Here is a 22112-nt window from a genome sequence, read left to right on the forward strand (position 1 = left end):
GCTATGGACTGGAGCAGTTCCCCCACTGGGCCTCTCCCTAACACATTCCTGGCCACTGTGGGCCACAGCAGCGCTGTGTGGGCATCGCCCCCTGCAAGATGGGGAACTGGGGAGGGAAGGATGGTACCAGAGGATCTGGAGGTGGGCCTGAGAAAGTGTTCCTGGAAACCTGAGAGTCGGGACCGCAAGGGCTGGTTTGGCCTGCGAATAGGGCCCCAGTGTGTGGCTGGAGACCCACTATAAACCTTCAGCTCCAGTGGAGCACTGACTTTGAGATGGGGACCCAGGAACCACCTAGGGGGAGAAACCCTCTCATAGGGCTGGGACACAGAGCAGAGCCCAGCAGGTAGGTGTTCCACACGGGGCGCTGTGGCCACTAGAGGGAGGCAAGGTTCTGTGGGACACCAGGCTCCCCCTGAGCTAGGGGTGGGATGGGAGGAATTTCAAGGCTGTCCCCTCTATGGGCCTCCTACTCTGTTTCTACTCTGAGTTCTGGTCCTGGGCGCCCTGCCATCCTGCCCAACTCCAGAACTAGAAGAGGATTTTAGTCCTGTATGGGCAGGACCCATTTCACTGCTCTCCTTCCTGTGTCCCTGACATACTCAGCCATTTTCAGTTCTTGCCCCTGCTCCTCCAAGCCTCTTAGTAGGGGCATCTCATCTTTCCCTTCTCTCCTGTCTCCTGGTGCCCTTTCTGTTCCCCTTGGGGCACACTGTACTTTGTTCTGTGCCTCTCAGTTTTCTCTGGGGTTCCCAGGATCTATCTTCTCCAACTCCTGGGCTGACCAAGACCATTTTGGTTGGAGCCACATTTCCTAACCTCTGTCCTTTCCTCCCTCCTTGCTAGGTGGGCTTCTCTGGCAGCCATCCCCCCCCCCCCCCCAAAGGTTCTGGGTTGGATTGGGTTACAGCTGGCTCTGTCTGGGCCTCCCAGGCCCCTCTCTCCACTTTCCCTTTGTGCTGTTGCCTGGAGACCAGTCGGTTGTGGGGGGCTGGGGTGAGGGGTGGTGGTGGTGGTGTGGGTGTGTGTGTGTGTGTGTGTGATGCACCCCAAAGCTGAACGGTGAGCCTGGTCTTAAGATAGGGGAGGAATTGGAGGGGGTAGGCCCTGGCTTCTCTGACTCTACCTGTCTTCTGTTCCTACGTAGGCCTACATTTTTCTTTTAGGCTCAGGTATGTCACCATCTTAGCCCAGCCCTTAGTGGTTAAAAAACTAGAGAGAGCAGCTCCGCCTAGAAGGGAGCTGGGAAGGGCCTGGGCCTGGGCCCAGTGGGAGACTTGAACTGAGAAGTGCAGAAAGAGAGGAAATGCAATGGGGAGCGAGTAGGAGGAGCCTTGGAACAAAGTTGGGGGGTGGGGAGAAGGAGCAGGGGCCATTCTAGGGCTTAGAGGAAGGGAGGGCAGGGATCACCGGGGAGATGGGGACAGGGAGCTGGCCTGGTCTGTGGAAGGCCCTGAGGAATACAGAAGGTGAGCGTGCAGTAGAAAAGTGAGTGGCAAACCAAAAAGCTAAAGAGTGGTGATTCATCCCTAGGCCAAGGAAGCCTTGCCCAGGTTCCCCAGTGCTTTAGAATCTGTTTAAAGCTTCGGGTATTCCCAGAATTTGGCCGAGCCTGGCCCAAGGAAATATGAGGCTAATTCCACTGAGTTGCTACAGAGCCAGCCTCCATCCTTCCCAGAAGGCTAGTGGGATCCTGCCATGCAGGGCCTATCTTTGGCCTCTAGCTGGCTTGGCCCCACACATACCCTACTCCCACCCCAAATCTGGAGAGCTATTAAGGGCTCCCAATCCAGGCTCCAGCTCCAGCTCTTCCAGTTTCCCAGCCTGCCTCCCTCCCATTCTCTGGCCTTCCCAATCTCTGCTGCCAAAAATCACCCAGTGTCTTGGTGTCCTTTGTCCTGGGAGATGTTGCTGCTTGGTATGGGGCCAGGGAGACAGCCTAGAAGACATTGGTGGTGGACGGGCGGAAGTGTTGGCTTTAGGCTGGAGACTGGAAATGGCTGCCTGGAGAGCTGGGAGGGTTGAAGGAAGAGCCTGTGGTCTGTGGGTGGGGTGGGGATTGTCTCCATAGTAGAATGATTGGGATTGGGGAACCAGGGCCCCTAGGGATTTCGCTCCACGGTGAGCCTAATCCCCACCTGACCCCTTCCCTGTGGCCAAGAGTACTGTCTGTGATGACTTCAGACAGGTTTGGGGAGGAAAATGGAGACACCACCAGACAGAAGGGCCTGAAGAAGATGGTGTCCCATTCCCATAAATTAATCCCTTACCTACACTGGGGATTATCATTTCTATCATTTCTATCATTTCCTTCTACTGCTTTCCCTTTCCATCTCCACTCGTCTTCCTCATCTCTGGCCTTCCCTCCTCCATACTGCCACCAAAGGCCTTGTTTATCTTACATTTCCTTCTAATTTTCTTTACCCACTCCCCCCCCCCATTCTATCCACCTTTGTCTTGCCAACCGAAACCCTCCTCAGCTCTCTTGGAAACCCCCCACCCCCAGAATCCAGCCATCCCTGTGTCTTACCCCCTCTTTGCCACCCAGTACCCTAGTCCCTCTAGAATATGCATCCGGCCCCACCTCTTTCAAACCTTCCTAAGGTTCTTCACCTTTCCACTTCTCTCCATGCTGACGTCTCTGAACTCGACTCTCTCCAGCTTTCCATCATCACCCCTAAATTCTTACATTTATTATATTCCTAATACGAATCACCTCCAAATTACTCTCATCCAGAAAACCCATATTCCTATATATCAATGTCTCCATCTTTTCAATTTCTTCCTCTCCCCATGACCCCAAACTTCCATCCCATTCTCCCTCATAATCACCCCCCCACCTCTCCAGCTACATGTCTGCCAGACGCTGTCACCCCAAGATTTAGTCATCCCTCCTTGTCACATACCTCACTGCCCTCGGAGCCCCCATGTAGCTCCATTTTCCCAACGTAACCCCATTAGACCAATCTCTGCCACACACCCACAACCTCCCACTTCCCCTCTGCCACATACCCCTTGGTCCCCAAACTTCTCCAGTCTCCCCTTATCGGCCCTGACAACCAACAGCCCCTCCTACCTAGTCGTCTGGTTCCCCACATTCAGCCTCGGCGAACCCCTCCCCGCGCCCCAGCCCCCTGGGCCGGCCTCGGCCAACTCGCACAGCGCCTCCCCCTCTCCGGATCCCCCTCTCTCCCCCCTCGCAGCTTGCCTCGCGCTCCCTCCCTCGCGTCTCCCTCCTGGCCCCTCTCTCCTCCGTTCCTCCGCGCTCCCTCCTTCTCCCTCTTCCTCCCTTCTCCCATCCCCCTCTCCCAAGCTCCCTCCCTTCGCCGTCCGCTTTCCTGTGCGAGTCGCCGGACGCGCCGCCCAGCCCGCCCGCAGCCCCGCGTCGGGCCGGGGCCTCGGGCCGGGACCCATTTAGGGGGGACCGCTGGCCTCGAGGAGGGGCTAGGAGGGGGCGAGGGGGACGAACGCCTGGGAAGGGGCGGGGGCCGCGGGCGGAGGCCGCCTAGGGGGCCGGGGATCGCGCGAGTGCGGGCTGCGCGGGGCGGGCGCGGGCGGCGGGCGGGAGGCGGCGGGTCAGAGCAGCTCGGAGCGCCGGCCGGGCCGCGGGGGCGAGCGGCGCGGCGGGGGCGGGCGGCGCGGCCCGGGCATTCCGGGCGGCCGGGGGGAGGTGGCGGGCCTGGGGAGGGGCTGAACGAGAGCGGGGATCGGGGTCTGCTCCGGGGGGCAGGCGGGCGATCGGGGCCAGGTGGGTGAAAAGGGGGGATGGGGGCCGCCCTCCGGGGGGGTCGGGGCCGGCGCCGCCGCCGTCGCGGCGGCGACTGAAGCCGGGAAGAGGAGAGGGGGGCGGGGGAGCGGCCGCCGCCGCCCCCCGGAGGCGCCGGAGCCCCGGATCCCGTTCGGAGCCAGCCAGCCGTCCCGAGCTACGACCAGGTAAGATCTGCTGCCACCCGGGCCTCGGGCCCGCCCGGGTTCTGGCCCGCGGCTCCCCACCCCCACCCCTCCCAGTTTCCCCCTCCCGCCGCCGCCGCCGCCGCCTCCATTTGTTATTTTCCCGATCCCGTACCCCCACTGCGGGCTCTGCCCGGCCTGAGGCCGGGGGACTCAGGGGGTGGGGCCGGCCCCCAAGGAGGAATGGGGGCCAGGGCACCCGGAGGATCGGGTGGATGGAGGGAGGTGGGAGGGTCTCAGGAGGAGGGCTGATGGGTCAGCGAGGGTAGCCAGGACCCCGGGACCAAAAGAGGAGCACCGAGGTGGAGGGTGGCTAGAGGAAAAAGGGGGATGCCGGCGAGGGGGCTTCGAGCGAAGGCAAAAAGGGACTGGAGATATGGCAGCGAGGTGGGGCATTAGGGCTCCAGGAAAAGGCCCAAAACCCAGGTTTCAGAACTCAGGGTTGGGGGTGTAGGTGTAGAAGGGAAGTAGGAAATGGGGAAGGGGTGTGGTAGGTGGAAAGAGAAGGGTCGTAGCTGATGAAGGAGGAGAATGGAACCTGGGGAAACGGAGGCTCTGAAGGGACCAAGGAGAGGTCCACGTTTGAGAAGCAGAACCTGAGGTGTTACAGGGTTCAAGTGGGAAGTGGATGCCTTTGTGACTCTATTTTCTTTCCCGTACTTTAGGTCACCTCTGACCTTGTTTTTCCAGACCCCAGCATGGTTCCTTCTTGGAGAGGGACACACTGGGGCCCAGTGCTCTGGTCCCCCTAAAACTATGAGGAGGAAGATGGGAACACTGAAGGGAGAGTTAGGGAGAAAGGGTTTCTGAGAGGGTGGAAAAGGAGAGAATTGGATGGTCTTATACGCACTCCAGGCAAGTTGTGACCTCCACCCTCAAGTCCCCAGAGCACCCACGGCCCCTCTAGCTGGGGTTTCTGAAGGGGGAGGTATCTTCATTTTTGTTTTGAGCTCAAAGATTTCTCTTTGTGCATGGGCTTATTTCTACTGGGGTAGGTACTCTTCTTAAGCTCCCTTCCCTGAGGGTGCTCCTGGAGGGTAGGAGTTGCTTTGGCAACTGGAGGGGGAGTGGCTGGCAGATGGACTCCTGGGATAGACTCTTGAGGGGCAGGTTCTACCATTTTGTTGCCATAGCAACGATCCGGTGGGATGTCCTATAGGTGGGGGTTCAGAATCTTGATTGGACCTCAGCCTTTGGCTATGTTCTTGGTACTCTTGGCTGGGTTCTGGAAGGTGTTTCTGGTGCTGCTGGTGAATAGGAGGTTCCCAAGGGGGTCCTCCGCCTTCCGGCAAGCAGTTTGTTGGAACAGGTAGACATGTTATTTGCCGGTCATAGACGTCGCTCCAAGTTCCTCCCCTTAGGCATGGTGGGAAGCTGGAAAAGCTTCTGTTCAAGTTACACCAGGTTTTGGTAGTTCTTTCTGGCTTCTGCCTCCCTTATTATTAGGGACTTCTTGTATATAGTATATAGTTGTTTGCTTCTTTGCACTGATATTCTTCTGTTTTCTTAAACTTGAGTTTCCCTTCCCAAGTCTCCCTTTTTTCTCTTTCCCAGACTATCACGACAGTGACCCCTTCCATCCACTAACCTTTGACCTTCTGCTTCTCTGACCTTGTGGGAGTGGCTGGGCTCTCCAAACTCATCTCATTTGAGGGTGGCCCAGGCCAGAGGGCTGTGCAACAGCCTGGTGCAGTGGAAATACTCTGAACAGGAGCCAACATACCTGGGTCGGGTACTGGTTGTACCTCTAACTGTGGCCTTGGGCCAGTCACTTCTCCGAGCCTTGGCTTCATTGTAAGATGAAGGGGTTATAGATAAGATGATCTCTGAGGCCCCTCTGACCTCCCCCGGTTCTAAGAAGGCTTAGACTAATGCATGCAGACTTATCTGCTGGTCTGGGCCGCATTGTTATCTAGGAGTCACTTTGGACTGGTTTGTTAGTCTGGCAGGTCTGGAATGATGATGGGGGCTGGGCCAGTGATCCTGAAATTCACCCTGCAAGCCTTTCCCAGAAAGCCTTATGCCTTGATTGTGTATTCCCTCTGACATCCTTCTCGTATTTCTCCCTTATTCTCCTATTCTTAGAGACTCTTTCCCTATTTCTCACTTTTGCATCTCCCCAATCTGGTCTTTATCCTTCTTCTTTTGCAGTAAGGCCATGAAAGGGAATGTGTGTAGTGTGTTGCAGAAACACAGTAGGTGCTTTATAAATATTAGTTACAGTGACTGGCTACTAGGGCTAGATGGAGTATAGTTCACCTTGTTGATGCTGAAGCATGCTCCGAGTTCAGAAGCATATATATGGCCCAACCCTAATTCCTCTCCCCTTGCCACTCCTTTCCCCCGAGATTACCTATGCTTTTATGACTGCTTTTCTCCTTCAAAGCTACTCACTGCTAATTTTATCAGATTTCAGCTGTTTAAAACAGTTGCAGTAGGGGGAGGGGCACACTGATTGCTGTGTTTTTCAGTTACATTCGTGCATTTCTCTGACCTTTTGGATCCCCTAGCTGTAATGGACTTGGTGAATGGGTTCTGGGATGGAAAGGAGAGATGGGCACCCTCCTCTAGAGGGGCTGGCAAAGACACACCAGCCACACATAGTAATCCTGGCTGTGGTTTTGTTAAGATTGTTTTCCTCTTTTGTTACAGCGGGTTTTGTTCTTTGGATTTTTGGAGGTTGACAATATTTAAAACTGATCTCCACAACAACTCAAAAATGCGGTAGTAGTTGTAGTTGAAGAAAAGTGGCTGGTTTACTGGACAGAGCATTAGTTCTAAGTTCAGAAGACCTGAAGCTCTGTCCCAGCTCTTTTATGATTCTAAGTAAATTATTATTAAGTTTCCTGGAAAGGTTAGGTTCAACCCCCCTCTGCCTCCTACCTCCCCTTGCCGGTCTCAGTAGTTAGGGTTCAGTGGAAGTGAATAGTTAGGGTTCAGTGGAGGTGAAGGAGAAGTAATTACTCTGTATTCCTGGGGAAAAATATGCAGTATACTGTGATAATACCATTTACCTAGCCAGGCCTTGTAACTCAGAATAGCTGGGTAAGTTTACCCCATTCCCACCAAAGTCGGGCAACATTTTATTCGAAAAGACCTACTGAAGTTAGTCAATAGGCCAGGAACAAGAATGGAACAGAGCACGCATATATACGTGACATCAGTGGGAGATACAGAAAGGAAGAAAACAGAAGATACCATTTTTGCTCTCAAAAGATCTTATGGTCCAGTAATATGGAGACCTGACCCTTAGCAAGAAATACCAACAAGTACAAAGGAAAATAGCTGACTATAGATATAGGTACAGAGATAGATAGGCTGTGAGGAGGTATGTGTCCCTGTCTAAACCAAGTGGGAATACAGGTTTACCAGTCTGTAAATTTGTATTAAGTGCTCACTGATTTTCACTGCTTTGGTTGGTAAAATGAAAGTCCTGACTTTCTAGCCTTGGGGAACCCAGGCACTAGAAGTGGGTGGGGGAAGGTCTCCATGAGACTCTCAGAAATAAGTTCTGCACTTTGGGGGTACCTAGGTTTGGGCTTGGGATTGGTAGGACTGTGTGCATTTGTGTTATAGAATGGGGCATTCTTCTCCCACCTACTCTGATGTGAAAAGATTCTTTTCATATCTCTGGGACTGATCTAGGCCTTCTGAGAACTCACCCCACCAACTTCTGACAAGAGTATAGCAAAGTCTAAAAGAAATAGCATGGGCTTTGAAGTCAGGGAGATGTAGGCCTGATTCCGGTGCTGTCACTGGTTTCTGTGTATTCATCACACGAAGTTGGGCAAGTCACAGTCTCAATCTTTGAGCCTCAGTTTCCTCCTCTGTATAATGGAAATAAGAATACCTACTTTGCAGGGTTAGGTTGTAAATATTAAATGAAACTGCATGTAAGGGCATGACATAAAGACAGCACTCAATAAATTCATACCTCAGCTACATTTCTTTATGCTCCTTGGGAAGGCTCTGTGGAACTCGTGTACCCACAGATACTACCAGGTATCAGGAAGGGTAGAATAATGTGAGTGCATGGGTAGGGTACATCTGAGTTTTCTGCCTTCTCCACAGTTGAAAGAGATGATGTGAGCAGAGTCTCTTTCATGTGTAGATAGCTGAGGTAGCCCGTGGGGCGAGCCAGCAGTGTCTTATGGGGGTTGTACCTCTTAGCCCAAAGGCCTAGGGTTGGGCCACTTACTCAAGCCCCTTGATAAGCACAACAGTATCGCCTTCAGACTCTGTTCCCCAATTTGGAGACTCTGATGGTTTTTTCTAACAGGCTTCACTGAAAACAAATCCTGCAAGTTCCAGGGGCCTACACTGGAAACTTGAGAGATCCTGCTTCCCGCTTCCCAGGCCACAGCTGTGGGGAACTTGGGGTGAAGCAGAGAAGTTTCTGTATTCAGCTGCCCAGGCAGAGGAGAATGGGGTCTCCACAGCCTGAAGAATGAAGACACGACAGAATAAAGACTCAGTGAGTAATAGCTAAAATAAGAGCCACAAAGGGGCAGATGAGGGGCAGAGAAACTGGGGTGGGATGGGGAGCGGTGAGGGCCTGGAGAGAAAGAATAGAAATAAGGCACGCCATGAAGTTAGGTGCTAGGTAAAAACAAAACAAAACAAACAAAAAAAAACAAACCAAAAACCTACATTGTCTGCTTCCTTCCTTTTCCCTCAGATGTCAATGAGGAGTGGACGGAAGAAAGAGGCCCCTGGGCCCCGGGAAGAGCTGAGATCGAGGGGCCGGGCCTCCCCTGGAGGGGTCAGCACGTCCAGCAGTGATGGCAAAGCCGAAAAGTCTAGGCAGACAGCCAAGGTATTCTGTCCTCAGGTCCTCCCACAGGATGCCCAGGCACTGGGGCTGACGGTGTATGTGTGTGTGTTGTGGGGGAACTTCCTGTCTGGCAGAGAGTAACTGTGGAGGCTCGGGAGGTAGGAGAAAGGAATTTTCTTTCTCTCTAACAGAAGGCCCGCGTAGAGGAAGCCTCCACCCCAAAGGTCAGCAAGCAGGGCCGGAGTGAGGAGATCTCAGAAAGTGAAAGTGAGGAGACTAATGCACCAAAAAAGACCAAAACCGAGGTGGGTGACCCTTGCAGCCATCCTCACCCATTTTCTGACCACGCTTTCCCAAAAACTTCCCTTCACGATTGCTACTTTAATCTCGCCTGGGACATGAGAGAAAAGTCATATCCTAGGGCTTTTAAAGGAGTCCTGTCTATAGTGTGTCAGATGGGTTTTTAGGGCTTTAGCCAGACCACTAGATAGATGACCAGGCAGGGCCAAAGGGCCTGGAAGAGTGTGAGGGATTCTAGCCTCTCCTTTTCCAGGTCCTGATTTTCATGAGGGGGCTGGAGAGGAGGTTAAAGGTGAGAGGTCTTAGTGGAAGGAATAAATCATAAGGAAAATGCATAAGGAGTGGTCTTCTTAAAAAGCACGGGTTTCTGGCATGTGTAGTTAAGGGGGTGAAGGAGATGAGAGGAGGGCGGATATGAGCTGGTGGAAGACAAGGATTTGGGTGTAGCTGTGGACAGCGAGATGGTGCTTGAGATGGACACTTGAGGAAAGAATGGAGTTTTACAAGGAGGGGAACAAGAGTGGCTGCTAGGGTGCAGCTGAGAATGTGGGGAGAGTGGAGGAATCCCCACGTGGCAGGGAGGGGGGCTGGAGCCAGAGTTCATCACGTCGTACAGTGGTGTGCTGGAAGGGGGATGTGGTTTTGTGCAAGGGAGGCCCCAAATCTCGGGGAAGCGAGGGAAAAGAAAAGGGAAAAAAAATGGTCCTCCTTTTTCTACAGCAGGAGCTCCCTCGGCCACAGTCTCCCTCAGATCTGGATAGTTTAGATGGGCGAAGCCTCAATGATGATGGCAGCAGTGACCCTAGGGATATTGACCAGGATAACCGAAGCACGTCCCCCAGCATCTACAGCCCTGGAAGCGTGGAGAATGACTCCGACTCATCTTCCGGCCTGTCCCAGGGCCCAGCCCGCCCCTACCACCCCCCTCCACTCTTTCCTCCCTCTCCTCCACCGCCAGATAGCACCCCCCGACAGCCAGAGCCTGGCTTCGAACCCCATCCTTCTGTGACACCCGCTGGATATCATGCTCCCATGGAGCCCCCTCCATCTCGAATGTTCCAGGCTCCTCCTGGGGCCCCTCCCCCTCACCCACAGCTCTACCCCGGGGGCACTGGCGGAGGAGTTTTGTCTGGACCCCCAATGGGTCCCAAGGGAGGAGGGGCTGCCTCTTCAGTGGGGGCTCCTAGTGGGGGTAAACAGCACCCTCCGCCCACCACCCCCATTTCAATATCAAGCTCTGGGGCTGGTGGTGCTCCCCCAACAAAGCCACCTAACACTCCAGTGGGTGGTGGAAACCTACCCTCTGCTCCACCACCAGCCACCTTCCCCCATGTGACACCAAACCTGCCTCCCCCACCTGCTCTGAGACCCCTTAACAACGCATCAGCCTCTCCTCCTGGCCTGGGGGCCCAGCCACTACCTGGGCATCTGCCCTCTCCCCATGCCATGGGGCAGGGTATGGGTGGACTTCCTCCTGGCCCAGAGAAGGGCCCCACTCTTGCTCCCTCACCCCATCCTCTGCCCCCTGCTTCCTCCTCTTCTGCCCCAGCCCCGCCAATGAGGTATCCATACTCGTCTGCAGGTAGCAGCTCTGCAGCAGCCTCTTCTTCCAGTTCTTCCTCTTCCTCTGCCTCCCAGTACCCAGCTTCCCAGGCATTGCCCAGTTATCCCCACTCCTTCCCTCCCCCAACAAGCCTGTCTGTCTCCAATCAGCCACCCAAATACACTCAGCCTTCCCTTCCATCCCAGGCTGTATGGAGCCAGGGTCCCCCCCCACCTCCTCCCTATGGCCGTCTCTTAGCCAACAGCAATGCCCACCCAGGCCCCTTCCCTCCTTCCACTGGAGGCCAGTCCACAGGCCACCCACCAGCCCCAACACATCACCATCACCACCAGCAGCAGCAACAACAGCAGCAACAGCAGCAGCAGCAGCAGCAGCAGCAACAGCAACAGCAACATCATGGGAGCTCTGGGCCCCCTCCACCTGGAGCATATCCCCACTCCCTGGAGAGCAGTAGCTCCCACCATTCCCACCCTTACGCCATGTCGCCCTCCCTGGGGTCTCTGAGGCCCTACCCACCAGGGCCAGCACACCTGCCCCCACCTCACAGCCAGGTGTCCTACAGCCAAGCGGGCCCCAATGGCCCCCCACCCTCTTCCTCCTCTTCCAACTCCTCTTCTTCCTCTCAAGGATCCTACCCATGTTCACACCCCTCCCCTTCCCAGGGCCCCCAAGGAGCGCCCTATCCCTTCCCACCGGTGCCTCCGGTCACCACCTCTTCGGCTACGCTTTCCACGGTCATTGCCACAGTGGCTTCCTCGCCAGCGGGCTACAAAACAGCTTCCCCACCTGGGCCCCCGCCGTATGGAAAGAGAGCCCCGTCCCCAGGGGCCTACAAGACAGCCACCCCACCGGGATACAAGCCGGGGTCGCCTCCCTCCTTCCGAACAGGGACCCCACCCGGCTACCGAGGCGCCTCGCCGCCCGCGGGCCCAGGGACCTTCAAGCCAGGCTCGCCCACTGTGGGGCCAGGGCCTCTGCCACCTGCCGGGCCCTCAGGCCTGTCCTCCCTGCCACCACCACCTGCGGCCCCTGCCTCGGGGCCGCCCCTGAACGCCACGCAGATCAAGCAAGAGCCGGCTGAAGAGTATGAGACCCCCGAGAGCCCGGCGCCCCCGGCCCGCAGCCCCTCGCCCCCTCCCAAGGTGGTAGACGTGCCCAGCCATGCCAGCCAATCAGCCAGGTGAGCCGCCAGGGTGGGGTGCGGTTGGGCCTGGAACGGGGAACGACGAAGGGGCAATGGAGAGACCGGCAGAGGCGACAAGAGGGGAGCCTTGACGTTCGTGTGGTGCCTTTTAGAGTACTCGGGGGCCTCGCCTCCCTCACCGCCTGCGCGGGCTGGTTTGGGGGCAGGGTCACCGCGGGGTCGCTCGGGCAGCTCGCAGGGGCTAAGCGCGCGCTGCCCTCGCGCCCGCCAGGTTCAACAAACACCTGGACCGCGGCTTTAACTCGTGCGCGCGCAGCGACCTGTACTTCGTGCCGCTGGAGGGCTCCAAGCTGGCCAAGAAGCGGGCCGACCTGGTTGAGAAGGTGCGGCGCGAGGCCGAGCAGCGCGCGCGCGAAGAAAAGGAGCGCGAGCGCGAGCGGGAACGCGAGAAGGAGCGGGAACGCGAGAAGGAGCGCGAGCTGGAACGCAGCGTGGTGCGTCACCACATGCGCCGTCCGCCTTCTGGCCTTCCTCTGCGCCGCGCGGGGGCGGGGGGGGGGCGGGGAGGGCAGGGGGGGGCCCGGGGAAGTCATTGCGCCCCCTGTCGGACAGGAGGAAGCACGGCAGCCCAGGAAATAGAGACCCAGGGATTCCAGCGGGAGGAATCCTTCCTTGCATCCTCCCTTGGGTGGGGGAGGCAAATTCAGATCAGAGTACCTGTGGATGGTAGGGAGAGCCAATATCCAGGAGAAGGTTTAGAGAAATTCCTACTAGGCTGAGTTCCAGTAAGGTGACGCATTTTGGCCTTCAGCTGCCGAGACAATTGAGCAGCTCCGGATCAGCCACATTTTACCAGACCTGCCCTTTTGACTCTGCTTCTCCCTGTATCCCACAGAAGTTGGCTCAGGAGGGCCGGGCTCCAGTGGAGTGCCCATCTCTCGGCCCAGTGCCCCATCGCCCTCCATTTGAGCCGGGCAGTGCTGTGGCTACAGTGCCCCCCTACCTGGGTCCTGACACTCCAGCCCTGCGCACGCTCAGTGAATACGCCCGGCCCCACGTCATGTCTCCCGGCAATCGCAACCATCCATTCTACGTGCCCTTAGGGGCAGTGGACCCGGGGCTCCTGGGTTACAATGTCCCGGCCTTGTACAGCAGTGACCCAGCAGCCCGGGAGAGGGAGCGGGAAGCCCGTGAACGAGACCTCCGTGACCGCCTCAAGCCTGGCTTTGAGGTGAAGCCCAGTGAGCTGGAACCCCTACATGGGGTCCCTGGGCCGGGCCTGGATCCCTTCCCCCGACATGGGGGTCTGGCTCTGCAGCCTGGCCCACCCGGCCTGCACCCTTTCCCCTTTCATCCGAGCCTGGGGCCCCTGGAGAGAGAACGTCTAGCGCTGGCAGCTGGTCCAGCCCTGCGGCCTGACATGTCCTACGCCGAGCGTCTGGCAGCCGAGAGGCAGCATGCAGAAAGGGTGGCAGCCCTGGGCAATGACCCGCTGGCCCGGCTGCAGATGCTCAATGTGACCCCCCATCACCACCAGCACTCCCACATCCACTCCCACCTGCACCTCCACCAGCAGGACGCCATCCATGCAGGTGAGACTCCTACTTCTTTGTCTTCATTGCGTTCTTGTCCCCTGGCAAGTAATTGGGTCTTCTGTTCCTCAGGCCAAGACTTTTCTCCTCTAGTCTGGCATGAGCCTCTCTCCCGGGATTGCTCCCCTGATCTTGGCCTCCCTGTCATCCCCCATCTCTTCATGCCCCAGAGACTGTAATAACCCACACCCCGCCCCTCTTCACAGTCTAGCATCCCACCCACGATAGAGGAAACCTTTGAGGGAACGCCACCTTTTTACCCTCAGAACAGCCCCCTGCCCCATACCTGGGTCCTTGCTCCTTTGAATTCAACTCTGTTATCATTTCTTGCCATGTTCTCTCCTCCCAGGTGGAGGTCTTTCATGTTTTTCCCCATCTCCAGGCCTCCTACCTTCCAGAAACAGCTCTATAGCTTTGACTGGGGTTATCATAGGTGCTAATGAGCTTTATTTAGTATCCTTTCGCTGTATTTCCTTTTGTCCAGTACTTTGCCGGATTTAGCCTCACAGTCATAGTCCTTCCTGGCTCCCTTGTGCTTTCTCTCTCTTAGCCGCCTCTCTCTTCCTGTCTTACTTCCCAAACTTCTATCCCTTCCTATCTCCTCTAAGCAGTCCACGTCTCTCCTTTTCCTCAGACCCCTCTGACAACTGCCGTCTCCTATTCTCTGCCATCCACATGTCCCTACTCCAGTAAGGTCTTGTCCTGACCACCCACCAGGCCCTTAGTTCTTCCATTGTGTCTCTTTGTTCCTCACTAGGTCTCCCTGTGTTGATTGTCCATCTCTTCCCAGGCTTGGATCCCTTCACCCAAATGCATGGTTTTCCCCAAACCTGCCTTCTGGTGACACCTTCCTCTTCTCTACCCTCTAGCCTCTGCCTCGGTGCACCCTCTCATTGACCCCCTGGCCTCAGGGTCTCACCTTACCCGGATCCCCTACCCAGCTGGGACCCTCCCCAACCCCCTTCTTCCTCACCCTCTGCACGAGAACGAAGTTCTTCGTCACCAGCTCTTTGGTAAGGATGGAGGTTGGGGGTGGGGAAGGTCGAACGAGAGAAGGGCAGAAAGGAGGAATCTGGGTGGTAGGATTAGCCTGTTTGGGCTTGGGGAGGGATGAGGAGGTAACCAGAGGAGCTGAGAACAGGAGAAGGAGGGCTGAGGCCCTGCCCAAGAGAGGCACAGGTTTTAGTGCCAGGCGGAAGTTTGGATCTTCTCCAGGACTGGCTTTTGCCTGTTTTAGCCTCAGTTTCCTCTGTCTGTAAGGTGGCCAGCTCTGTCCTGGCCCAGAGTAAGTACTCAGGAGTCCAGCAGTCATGCCCCCCCCCCCCCGCCCTTCCTGCCCACAGCTGCTCCGTACCGGGACCTGCCAGCCTCCCTCTCTGCCCCGATGTCTGCAGCTCACCAGCTGCAGGCCATGCACGCGCAGTCGGCCGAGCTGCAGCGCCTGGCGCTGGAGCAGCAGCAGTGGCTGCACGCCCATCACCCGCTGCACAGTGTGCCGCTACCTGCCCAGGAGGACTACTACAGGTACCCTGGGACACCCCTGGGCCAGGGGTGAAGGGATGTGACCTTAGCCAGCCCGGGATGGGGTGTGGGCAGCGCACTGCTGGCCTTTGGCCTCTGGGGGAGGGAGCCCCTCCTCCACAGTCCTCCTCTGTGAGAGGGGCCAGGTCGGGGTTGACCTCGGTGTTTCATGCCTCTGCTCTGCATCCCCTCTCCACCCAGTCACCTGAAGAAGGAAAGCGACAAGCCACTGTAGAACCTGCAATCAAGAGAGCACCCATGGCCCCTGCATTTGGACCTCGGAGGCCTCCCTCCCAGCCTGCCACCCACGGCTGAGGAGGGGTGCTGCTCATTTGCAGGGTTTCAGCAGCTGGGCAGAGGGAGGGAGGAAGGGACAGATGGAAGGCCAAGGCTCCTGTGGTATGCAGAGGTGGGGAGGTGGCCAGGGGTGGGGGTGGGGGGTGGGGGCAGAAAGCGCACAGTATCTTGGACCAGGTCCCTCTTTCTTGTCCCCCTGCTTTCTTCCTCCCCCATGCCCAACCCCCGGTGGCCACTGCCCCTCCCCCACCCCGTTGGTGTGATTATTTCATCTGTTAGATGTGGCTGTTTTGCGTAGCATCGTGTGCTGCCCCCGCCCCTCCCCAGTCCCCGTGCGCGCGTCCCTTCTGCGATGTATGCCCCTTGCCCTTCCCCGACATTAATAATTTATATATATAAATATCTATATGACGCTCTTTAAAAAACATCCCAACCAAAACCAAACAAAAACATCCTCACGACTCCCCAGGAAGATGGCTGTGACTGGTTCTTTGCGGGCTGTGGGGGCGGATTGGGGCGGTGGTGATGGGGGACTACGCAGTAGTGCCTGGAGAGAAGGCTGTGGAACCGGACACAAGTGGGTGTAGCGACCCCTGCAGAGTTGGAGAGGAGATCTCGGAAGCGCCAGGGGCCCTGGAGCCCTGGCTCCGCTGGAGGGGTACTATGGAGCTAGCCAGTCCCCTCTTGAGTCGCAAGGCTGGGAAGTCCAGATGCTGGAGGCCAAGGACAGGCCCGCCTCTGACAGGGTCAGGCCTAGGAAGCCATTGAGACTTTGGAGGCGTTTCTGCCACTGGCCCCACAGCTAGGAGCCACCGGAGTCCAGAATCCTTTCCGTCGAATAGATTGGGAAACGGTTATGAAGAGGAGGTGCAGGGGCGGAGTTCCACTAGGTTAAAGCGATTCGAAGTCTGGATTCTTAAGTACTCCTTGGTTTGAGGAGGAAGTGGGTGACCATTTCAAACGTGTGGAAGAGAAGAGAAATTGGAGGGCGTTACTTTGGAGCGCACACCCCTGCACAAGGCCATTTTAGGCAAGCACGGGGGCCGCCTCAGCGCTCAGCGTTTATTGCAGCGAATCACATCGTTCTCAAAAACTGCAGGGGGTGTGACCAGCTTTCCCAGCCAATCAGCTTTGGGTTCATTTGCATAGGTCCGAATCAAATGTTCACAAACTCTAGAAATGGATGATATAAACAAGTTTCTTTTTCCCCTATCTTTCCTTCTGAAAGTTATAGTGTCCCTCGTTGATTATACAGCAATCAGAATTAGAAAACTCGACACTGAGCTCACCCTCACCAATAGTGGCGTTCATGGATATCCCATGTTCTCTCCAGGCCACTTCCTGTAGTGTTACAGCTCTTTTAGAATTTGTCTAGCAGGTTTTCCGGTTTTTACCGGAAGACCCCCTCCACAATACGTTTTCAACAATAGAGCTACCTCGGTTCTAGGAGTGGTTTTCGCTTTTAGATTTTTTTTTTTTCACCCCCCAATGGCATCGAGTCCAGTTGGGTCATCTCTCGTTTTAAGGCGTTTTGGCGTTTAGTATTGCGCTGCACCGCGAGGCTTCCGGCTGCCGCTGATGCTGCTTCCCTTCCACCCCCGTCAGTTTCGAGAGTCGCTCTAGCAGGCTGATCGTTTTTCCCGTGAATTTCCTTGGTTCGGCTGCACGTGCAGCTTTTGTTACCCTATGGCGTCCGCCTCGGCCCAACCTGCGGCCCTGAGTGCCGAGCAAGCCAAGGGTGAGAAGCATTCTAGCCACCGGGTGGGCTTCCTGTTGGAGAAGGGCGCGGGCGGAGGGTACGGAGCGAGAGGTGTAGTTGCGCCGCCGGGAAATGGGGGCACAGGATACCATCTTTCTCTCTCCCCCAAAAGGGGTCCTTGCCCCTAGAGCGAGGGAATCTAGGCCGAGTTTATCGGGTTACTATGGCTTCAGCCCACTAATTCCCTGCCCTCTTCCCTGCGCTTTCGGTTGGGCCCGCCGGCCATGCTCTGACGCCTACCCGGGGATGCATCTGCCGCACAGTGGTCCTGGCCGAGGTCATCCAGGCGTTCTCGGCCCCGGAGAACGCCGTGCGCATGGACGAGGCTCGGGACAACGCGTGCAACGACATGGGCAAAATGCTGCAATTCGTGCTGCCCGTGGCCACGCAGATTCAGCAGGAGGTTATCAAGGCCTATGGCTTCAGCTGCGACGGGGAAGGTGGGTCGGATGAGGGTCGGGGTGAGTGGGTCCGGGAGAGGGCGCTCGATCCATCGGGTCCCTGAGCCGTCCTCCCTCATCTTGCCACACGGAGGCAGCCACAATCTGACGAACAGTATTGGCGGGCAGAGCCAAGGGTCTCCTGTGAACTTGTGCCAGGCGAAGTCTTAAATGCTGTTTGCAGTTACCCGTAATTATACTGTTACCCCATTTTAAGATGAGGGAACAGACTCTAGCAGTAAACTAAGTGCCTGAGGTCACAGCAGAGCTGGACTGGAACCCCCTTCCGATAGCTCTAGTTGGATGTCTGCGTGACAGTGCACTTGTGCAGCCCCTCCAACGTGTTTTAGCTAGTCTCTTTTGGAGGGTTGGCTGGCTAATTTCCTTGATGAGATCATGGTGTTCCCCAAAGGTGCTTATTGATTCAGCCCAGTTGGCCCATGGCCCTCCTGTGTCCAGGTTATAGACTTGAGATCTTGTGGATGTTCATGCTTCAGGTTCTTGTGACTAAATTGCTAAAATGTTTCACCTGATCATGAGACACACACTGCTTTGGGATATTTCATTCAGTGCATCCCATCCAGTTGTGATGGGTATAGACCTGGAAATGGTTCACCCAAACGACACAGGGCAGAGGACTGCTTGTGTCTTATTTTGTAGACAGCTCCCTGACTAGAGGGGGAGCAACCAGTGACTCAGGCTCAAGCTGCCCCCTCCTGATGTCTGGGGCACACTTGTCCCCTGGGGGTCTGGGTTGACGCTCCACTTCCCCTTGCAGGTGTCCTTAAGTTTGCCCGCTTGGTCAAGTCTTATGAAGCCCAGGATCCCGAGATTGCCAGCTTGTCGGGCAAGCTGAAGGCGTTGTTCCTGCCACCCATGACATTGCCGCCCCACGGGCCTGCTCCCGGTGGCAGCGTGGCTGCCTCCTGAGGGTCAGCCCTCCCCTGGGACACTGCCCAGGAAGGGAAGACCTTGATGTTCCAGAGGATAATAAACATGCCTGTGACTTAGCCTCAGTGTCAGTCTTTTGTGACCCTGACAACCTCCACCGCTTGGCCCCAGGTTCCCTCTGCCATTCCAGGCTGCTTCAACTCCCTGTCCAGATCCTTCCTAGGTTCCTGCTGGGCCCAACTCTGCCTGCTCCAGGGCACGGTGGGAGGAAGGACTTGCCCCTTAACACCCTGGATGGGTGGGTGGTCGGGCCTGCACAGGTGGCACCTCTTCTTCCTGGGTTTTTCCTGAGGCCCCCTGGCTTGTGTGTGTGCTGGGAGGCTCCCCTATTGGTTGGTGTTCCCTTGGCCAGGGTTACTTCCTGGTCTTTGCCTCCACCGGCCCTCCCTCCAGCTGCTCTGTCAGCTTGAGCTCCAGGTGGAGCTCCAAGTGGCTCCTCCCCTCCCGAAGGAAGGAGGCCAGGACGACGGCCCTGGACTACCCAGCGGGGCTGGAGGTAGAGTCCGGCCTCTGTGGGCAGTCTGAGGCCAGCCCCGCCCACCTGTCCCTTTTTCAGGGATCACTAGTCAGGGGGCTCGTCGTCGTCGCTGTGGTGCCATTGGCCTGGAGGGCTGCATCAAGGAGGAAGTAGCTGAGTTCCCAGTGTTCTTCCTCACCTGTTTGGGCTACTGTGCACAGCTGCGCCCAGGCTCGGCCCCACCCCTTGTGGCCCTCTGCCTGTGACTCCCCCATCCCTCTGGGGAGATGCTGTCCGGTGGGTAAGTCCCCGGCTCCACCTGGCTGCCACGGCCTCCTCTTAGTTTGGGAGAGAGGGGCAGGGAGGGTTCTTGCTCATTCCTGGCAGGTGTGCGACCATAAGGGCGATCTACTTCCTGTCCCTCCCTCAAGATTTGAGGAACTCTAGGCTCATTCATGCCCCTCTGCCCCCTCCTCCTTTTCTCTGTCTAGCTCGTTTCCCCCGACCAGATGTGTATTTATTCTCTCCATTGCATGTTTCCCTTCGCTCTCTGGCCTCCTGCTTCTGCTGTCTGCTTACCAGAAACCCTGGGTCGCCCACATCAGCTGAAACATAACGTGTCTGGGAGGCAGACTTGAGAAAGCTCCCCCTTCTTCCCATGTAACTTCCCAACGTCTGGTGTTCATTCTACTTTCCTTCGGTGCCCCTCTGCGTCCCCCTCCCATGCATCATTCATTCAACAGATGCATGCGGGGCACCTGTGCCAGGTACCTTTTACGGTGCTGGCAATAATGGAGTGAAGAAGACGGGGTCCTTGCCCTCACGGAGCTTCATTCCAGTGGGAGGCAGCAGACTACACAAAGAACCCAGTAAATAGGACAGTTTTAGATTCTCAGGAGTGTTCTGCAGAAACATGAAAACAGCTTCATGTGCTAGCAAGTGACCGGGGGTGGCGTCACTAACTGGAGGGATCCAGGAGGGCTTTCCTGAAGAGGTGACATGTGCCCTGAGAGCTGGATGTGAGGAAGAGCCAGTCATGTAGTGACCAAGAGTCCAGCACCCCTGAGCAGAGGCCCTCCTGTGGGGACAAAGGAAACAGGAAACAGGGTGCCCCAAGCAGAGTAAAGCAGTGGGGAGGGAGGCGTGGACCCACAACTTCACATGCGGTCAGGATGGTGTGTCCGTGTGTGGGTATTTGCACCGGGCCGGGTATGTGTGTAGATGGCCGAGGATGGCGAGGTGCGTGCGTGGGACTGTTTGTGTTTGTGTATGTGTGTCCTGTGTGTGTGACAAGCCGGGTGTGTGTGTGTAAAAACAGGAGCTGAACTTGGGATCAGGCATGTACATGGCTGTCGATGAGCTTGTTTACTCGACACAAACTGCATGAGGTGGCGTGCTAGCCTTTGAACATTCGAAGGTTGGCAAGATTGGCTGTGGACCCCACTGTGGCAGGGCCGACTCCGCAGACGCTCTTGCTGCCCCTGGCTCCGGGAAGGAGTTCATGGTCTTTTGACGGGGCTCAAAGTCCAGGACTCAAGGGATGGTCGGTATTAGGTCATACGGTAAACAGACCAAGCTTCCCAGGTACCAGAAAGAAGGGGGAGGCGGGGAGAGCCCCTTTTGGGGGGGGGGGAGAATCGATGTTTGATATTTCGAAAAGTGATAAAGTAGTCATCGTAGGAAAAATACTTCAGTTCAGCTTTAACACTTTGTTACTATTTTTCCTTAGTGTTTATTGAGGTCTAGCATACAGAATGCACATGAATGTTAAGCGTACGGCCTGATGAATGTCACATTTACATACACCTGTGTATATACCACCCTGATTAAGACGTAGAGCATTCCCAGCACCCCAGTTGTTCCCCAGAAATTGCCGCCTCCCAGTCAATTTATTCATTTTTATAAAGGTAATACATACCCACACGCTACAACATTCAAAACGGTATAAGGGAAAGAAGACATCCAGATGGCCAACAGACACATGAAAAGATGCTCAACATCACTGATCGTCAGGGAAATGCAAATCAAAACCACAATGAGATACCACGTTACACCTATCAGAATGGCTAGAGTCAGAAAGACCAGAGATAACAAGTGTCGATGAGGATGTGGAGAAAAGGGAGCCCTCACGCACTGTTGGTGGGAATGAAAATTGGCGCAATCGCTGTGGAAATCGGTATGGAGTTTGCTCAAATAATTAGAAGTAGAAACACCATTTGATCTAATGACCCCACTTCTGAGCATTTACCCAAAGAAAATGAAAACGCTAACTCGAAAAGATATCTGCACCCCTATATTCATTGCGGCATTGTTTACAGTAGCCAAGGAATGGAAGCAACCCAAATGTTCATAGACAGATGAATGGATAAAGAAAATGTGGTATATATGTACAATGGAATGTTACTCTGCCATAAAAAAAAAAATCTTGCCATTTGTGACAACATGGATGGATCTAGAGGGTATTGTACTAAGTGAAAGAAGAGAAAGACAAAGACTGTACGATTTCACTTATATGTGAAACCTACAAAACAAAACAGGGGCGCCTCCTGTTACAATTGGAAGAACATGTGACTCTGATCTCAGGGTCGTGAGTGTGAGCCCCACACTGGGTGTAGACATTACTTTAAAAAAAATCTTAAGGGGCGCCTGGGTGGCTCAGTCAGTTAAGCACCCGACTTCGGCTCAGGTCATGATCTCACAGCTCGTGAGTTCGAGCCCCCCGTCTGGCTCTGTGCTGACAGCTCGGAGCCTGGAGCCCGCTTCGGATTCTGTGCCTCCCTCTCTCTCTGCCCCAACCCACTCGCATTCTGTCTCTGTTTCTCTCAAAAATAAATAAACATTGGGGGCGCCTGGGTGGCGCAGTCGGTTAAGCGTCCGACTTCAGCCAGGTCACGATCTCGCGCTCCGTGAGTTCGAGCCCCGCGTCGGGCTCTGGGCTGATGGCTCAGAGCCTGGAGCCTGTTTCCGATTCTGTGTCTCCCTCTCTCTCTGCCCCTCGCCCGTTCATGCTCTGTCTCTCTGTCTCAAAAATAAATAAACGTTGGAAAAAAAAATTAAAAAAAAATAAATAAACATTTAAAAACATTTTTTAAAAATCTTAAAAAAAAAAAAAAACAACCAACAACAAACACCCAACTAGCAGAAACAGATCTATGAACACAGAGAGTAAAATGATGGTTGCCAGAGGGGAGGCGGGTGGGAGGGGGCAAAATGGATGAAGTAGAGTGGGAGGTGGAGGCTTCTAGTTACGGATAGAATAAATCATGGGGATGAAAGGTACAGCATAGGGAATACAGTCAGTTGTGTTGTAATAGTGTTGTGTGGTGACAGATGGCGGCTATGCTTGTGAGCGGAGCATAATA

General features: G+C 55.6%; 2 protein-coding genes and 1 non-coding gene across 4 annotated transcripts; all 3 read left to right on the forward strand.

Moving 5' to 3' along the window:
• The first annotated feature begins 3837 nt into the window (after nucleotides 1-3837).
• On the forward strand, nucleotides 3838-15547 carry ATN1 (atrophin 1). 2 transcript variants are annotated; one of them, XM_047065609.1, is made up of 10 exons: nucleotides 3838-3933; nucleotides 8231-8425; nucleotides 8630-8767; nucleotides 8917-9030; nucleotides 9746-11769; nucleotides 12005-12227; nucleotides 12629-13325; nucleotides 14195-14338; nucleotides 14669-14849; nucleotides 15048-15547. In XM_047065609.1, exons 2-10 carry the CDS (start codon nucleotides 8399-8401, stop codon nucleotides 15079-15081), a joined length of 3582 nt encoding a protein of 1193 aa, XP_046921565.1. In that variant the 5' UTR covers nucleotides 3838-3933; nucleotides 8231-8398; the 3' UTR covers nucleotides 15082-15547. The 2 variants fall into 2 exon arrangements, with proteins under 2 accessions (XP_046921565.1, XP_046921566.1); XM_047065610.1 differs by having other exon boundaries at nucleotides 9749-11769.
• A 699-nt stretch (nucleotides 15548-16246) lies between these two features.
• Nucleotides 16247-18352, forward strand: CUNH12orf57 (chromosome unknown C12orf57 homolog). Its single transcript, XM_047065611.1, has 3 exons — nucleotides 16247-16881; nucleotides 17166-17342; nucleotides 18121-18352. Exons 1-3 carry the CDS (start codon nucleotides 16830-16832, stop codon nucleotides 18270-18272), a joined length of 381 nt encoding a protein of 126 aa, XP_046921567.1. The 5' UTR covers nucleotides 16247-16829; the 3' UTR covers nucleotides 18273-18352.
• Nucleotides 16488-16549, forward strand: LOC124502791 (U7 small nuclear RNA). Its single transcript, XR_006960041.1, has one exon. It is a non-coding gene; the product is annotated as a U7 small nuclear RNA (small nuclear RNA).
• Nucleotides 18353-22112: the final 3760 nt, after the last annotated feature.

This window comes from Lynx rufus, unplaced genomic scaffold (assembly GCF_022079265.1).
Source record: "Lynx rufus isolate CCGP_SWC_20201006 ecotype Redwood Valley unplaced genomic scaffold, mLynRuf1.p SCAF_7, whole genome shotgun sequence".
Taxonomy (NCBI): domain Eukaryota; kingdom Metazoa; phylum Chordata; class Mammalia; order Carnivora; family Felidae; genus Lynx; species Lynx rufus.

Excerpts from the sequence above, each read along its gene's own strand:
- ATN1 (XM_047065609.1), top strand. The coding sequence starts at position 8,399 with ATGAAGACACGACAGAATAAAGACTCA. Across the intron at positions 9,031-9,745 it reads CAAAAAAGACCAAAACCGAG|CAGGAGCTCCCTCGGCCACA; the intron begins GTGGGTGACCCT and ends CTTTTTCTACAG. Across the intron at positions 14,850-15,047 it reads GCCCAGGAGGACTACTACAG|TCACCTGAAGAAGGAAAGCG; the intron begins GTACCCTGGGAC and ends CTCTCCACCCAG.
- CUNH12orf57 (XM_047065611.1), top strand. The coding sequence starts at position 16,830 with ATGGCGTCCGCCTCGGCCCAACCTGCGGCCCTGAGTGCCGAGCAAGCC. Across the intron at positions 16,882-17,165 it reads GAGTGCCGAGCAAGCCAAGG|TGGTCCTGGCCGAGGTCATC; the intron begins GTGAGAAGCATT and ends TCTGCCGCACAG. Across the intron at positions 17,343-18,120 it reads CTTCAGCTGCGACGGGGAAG|GTGTCCTTAAGTTTGCCCGC; the intron begins GTGGGTCGGATG and ends TTCCCCTTGCAG.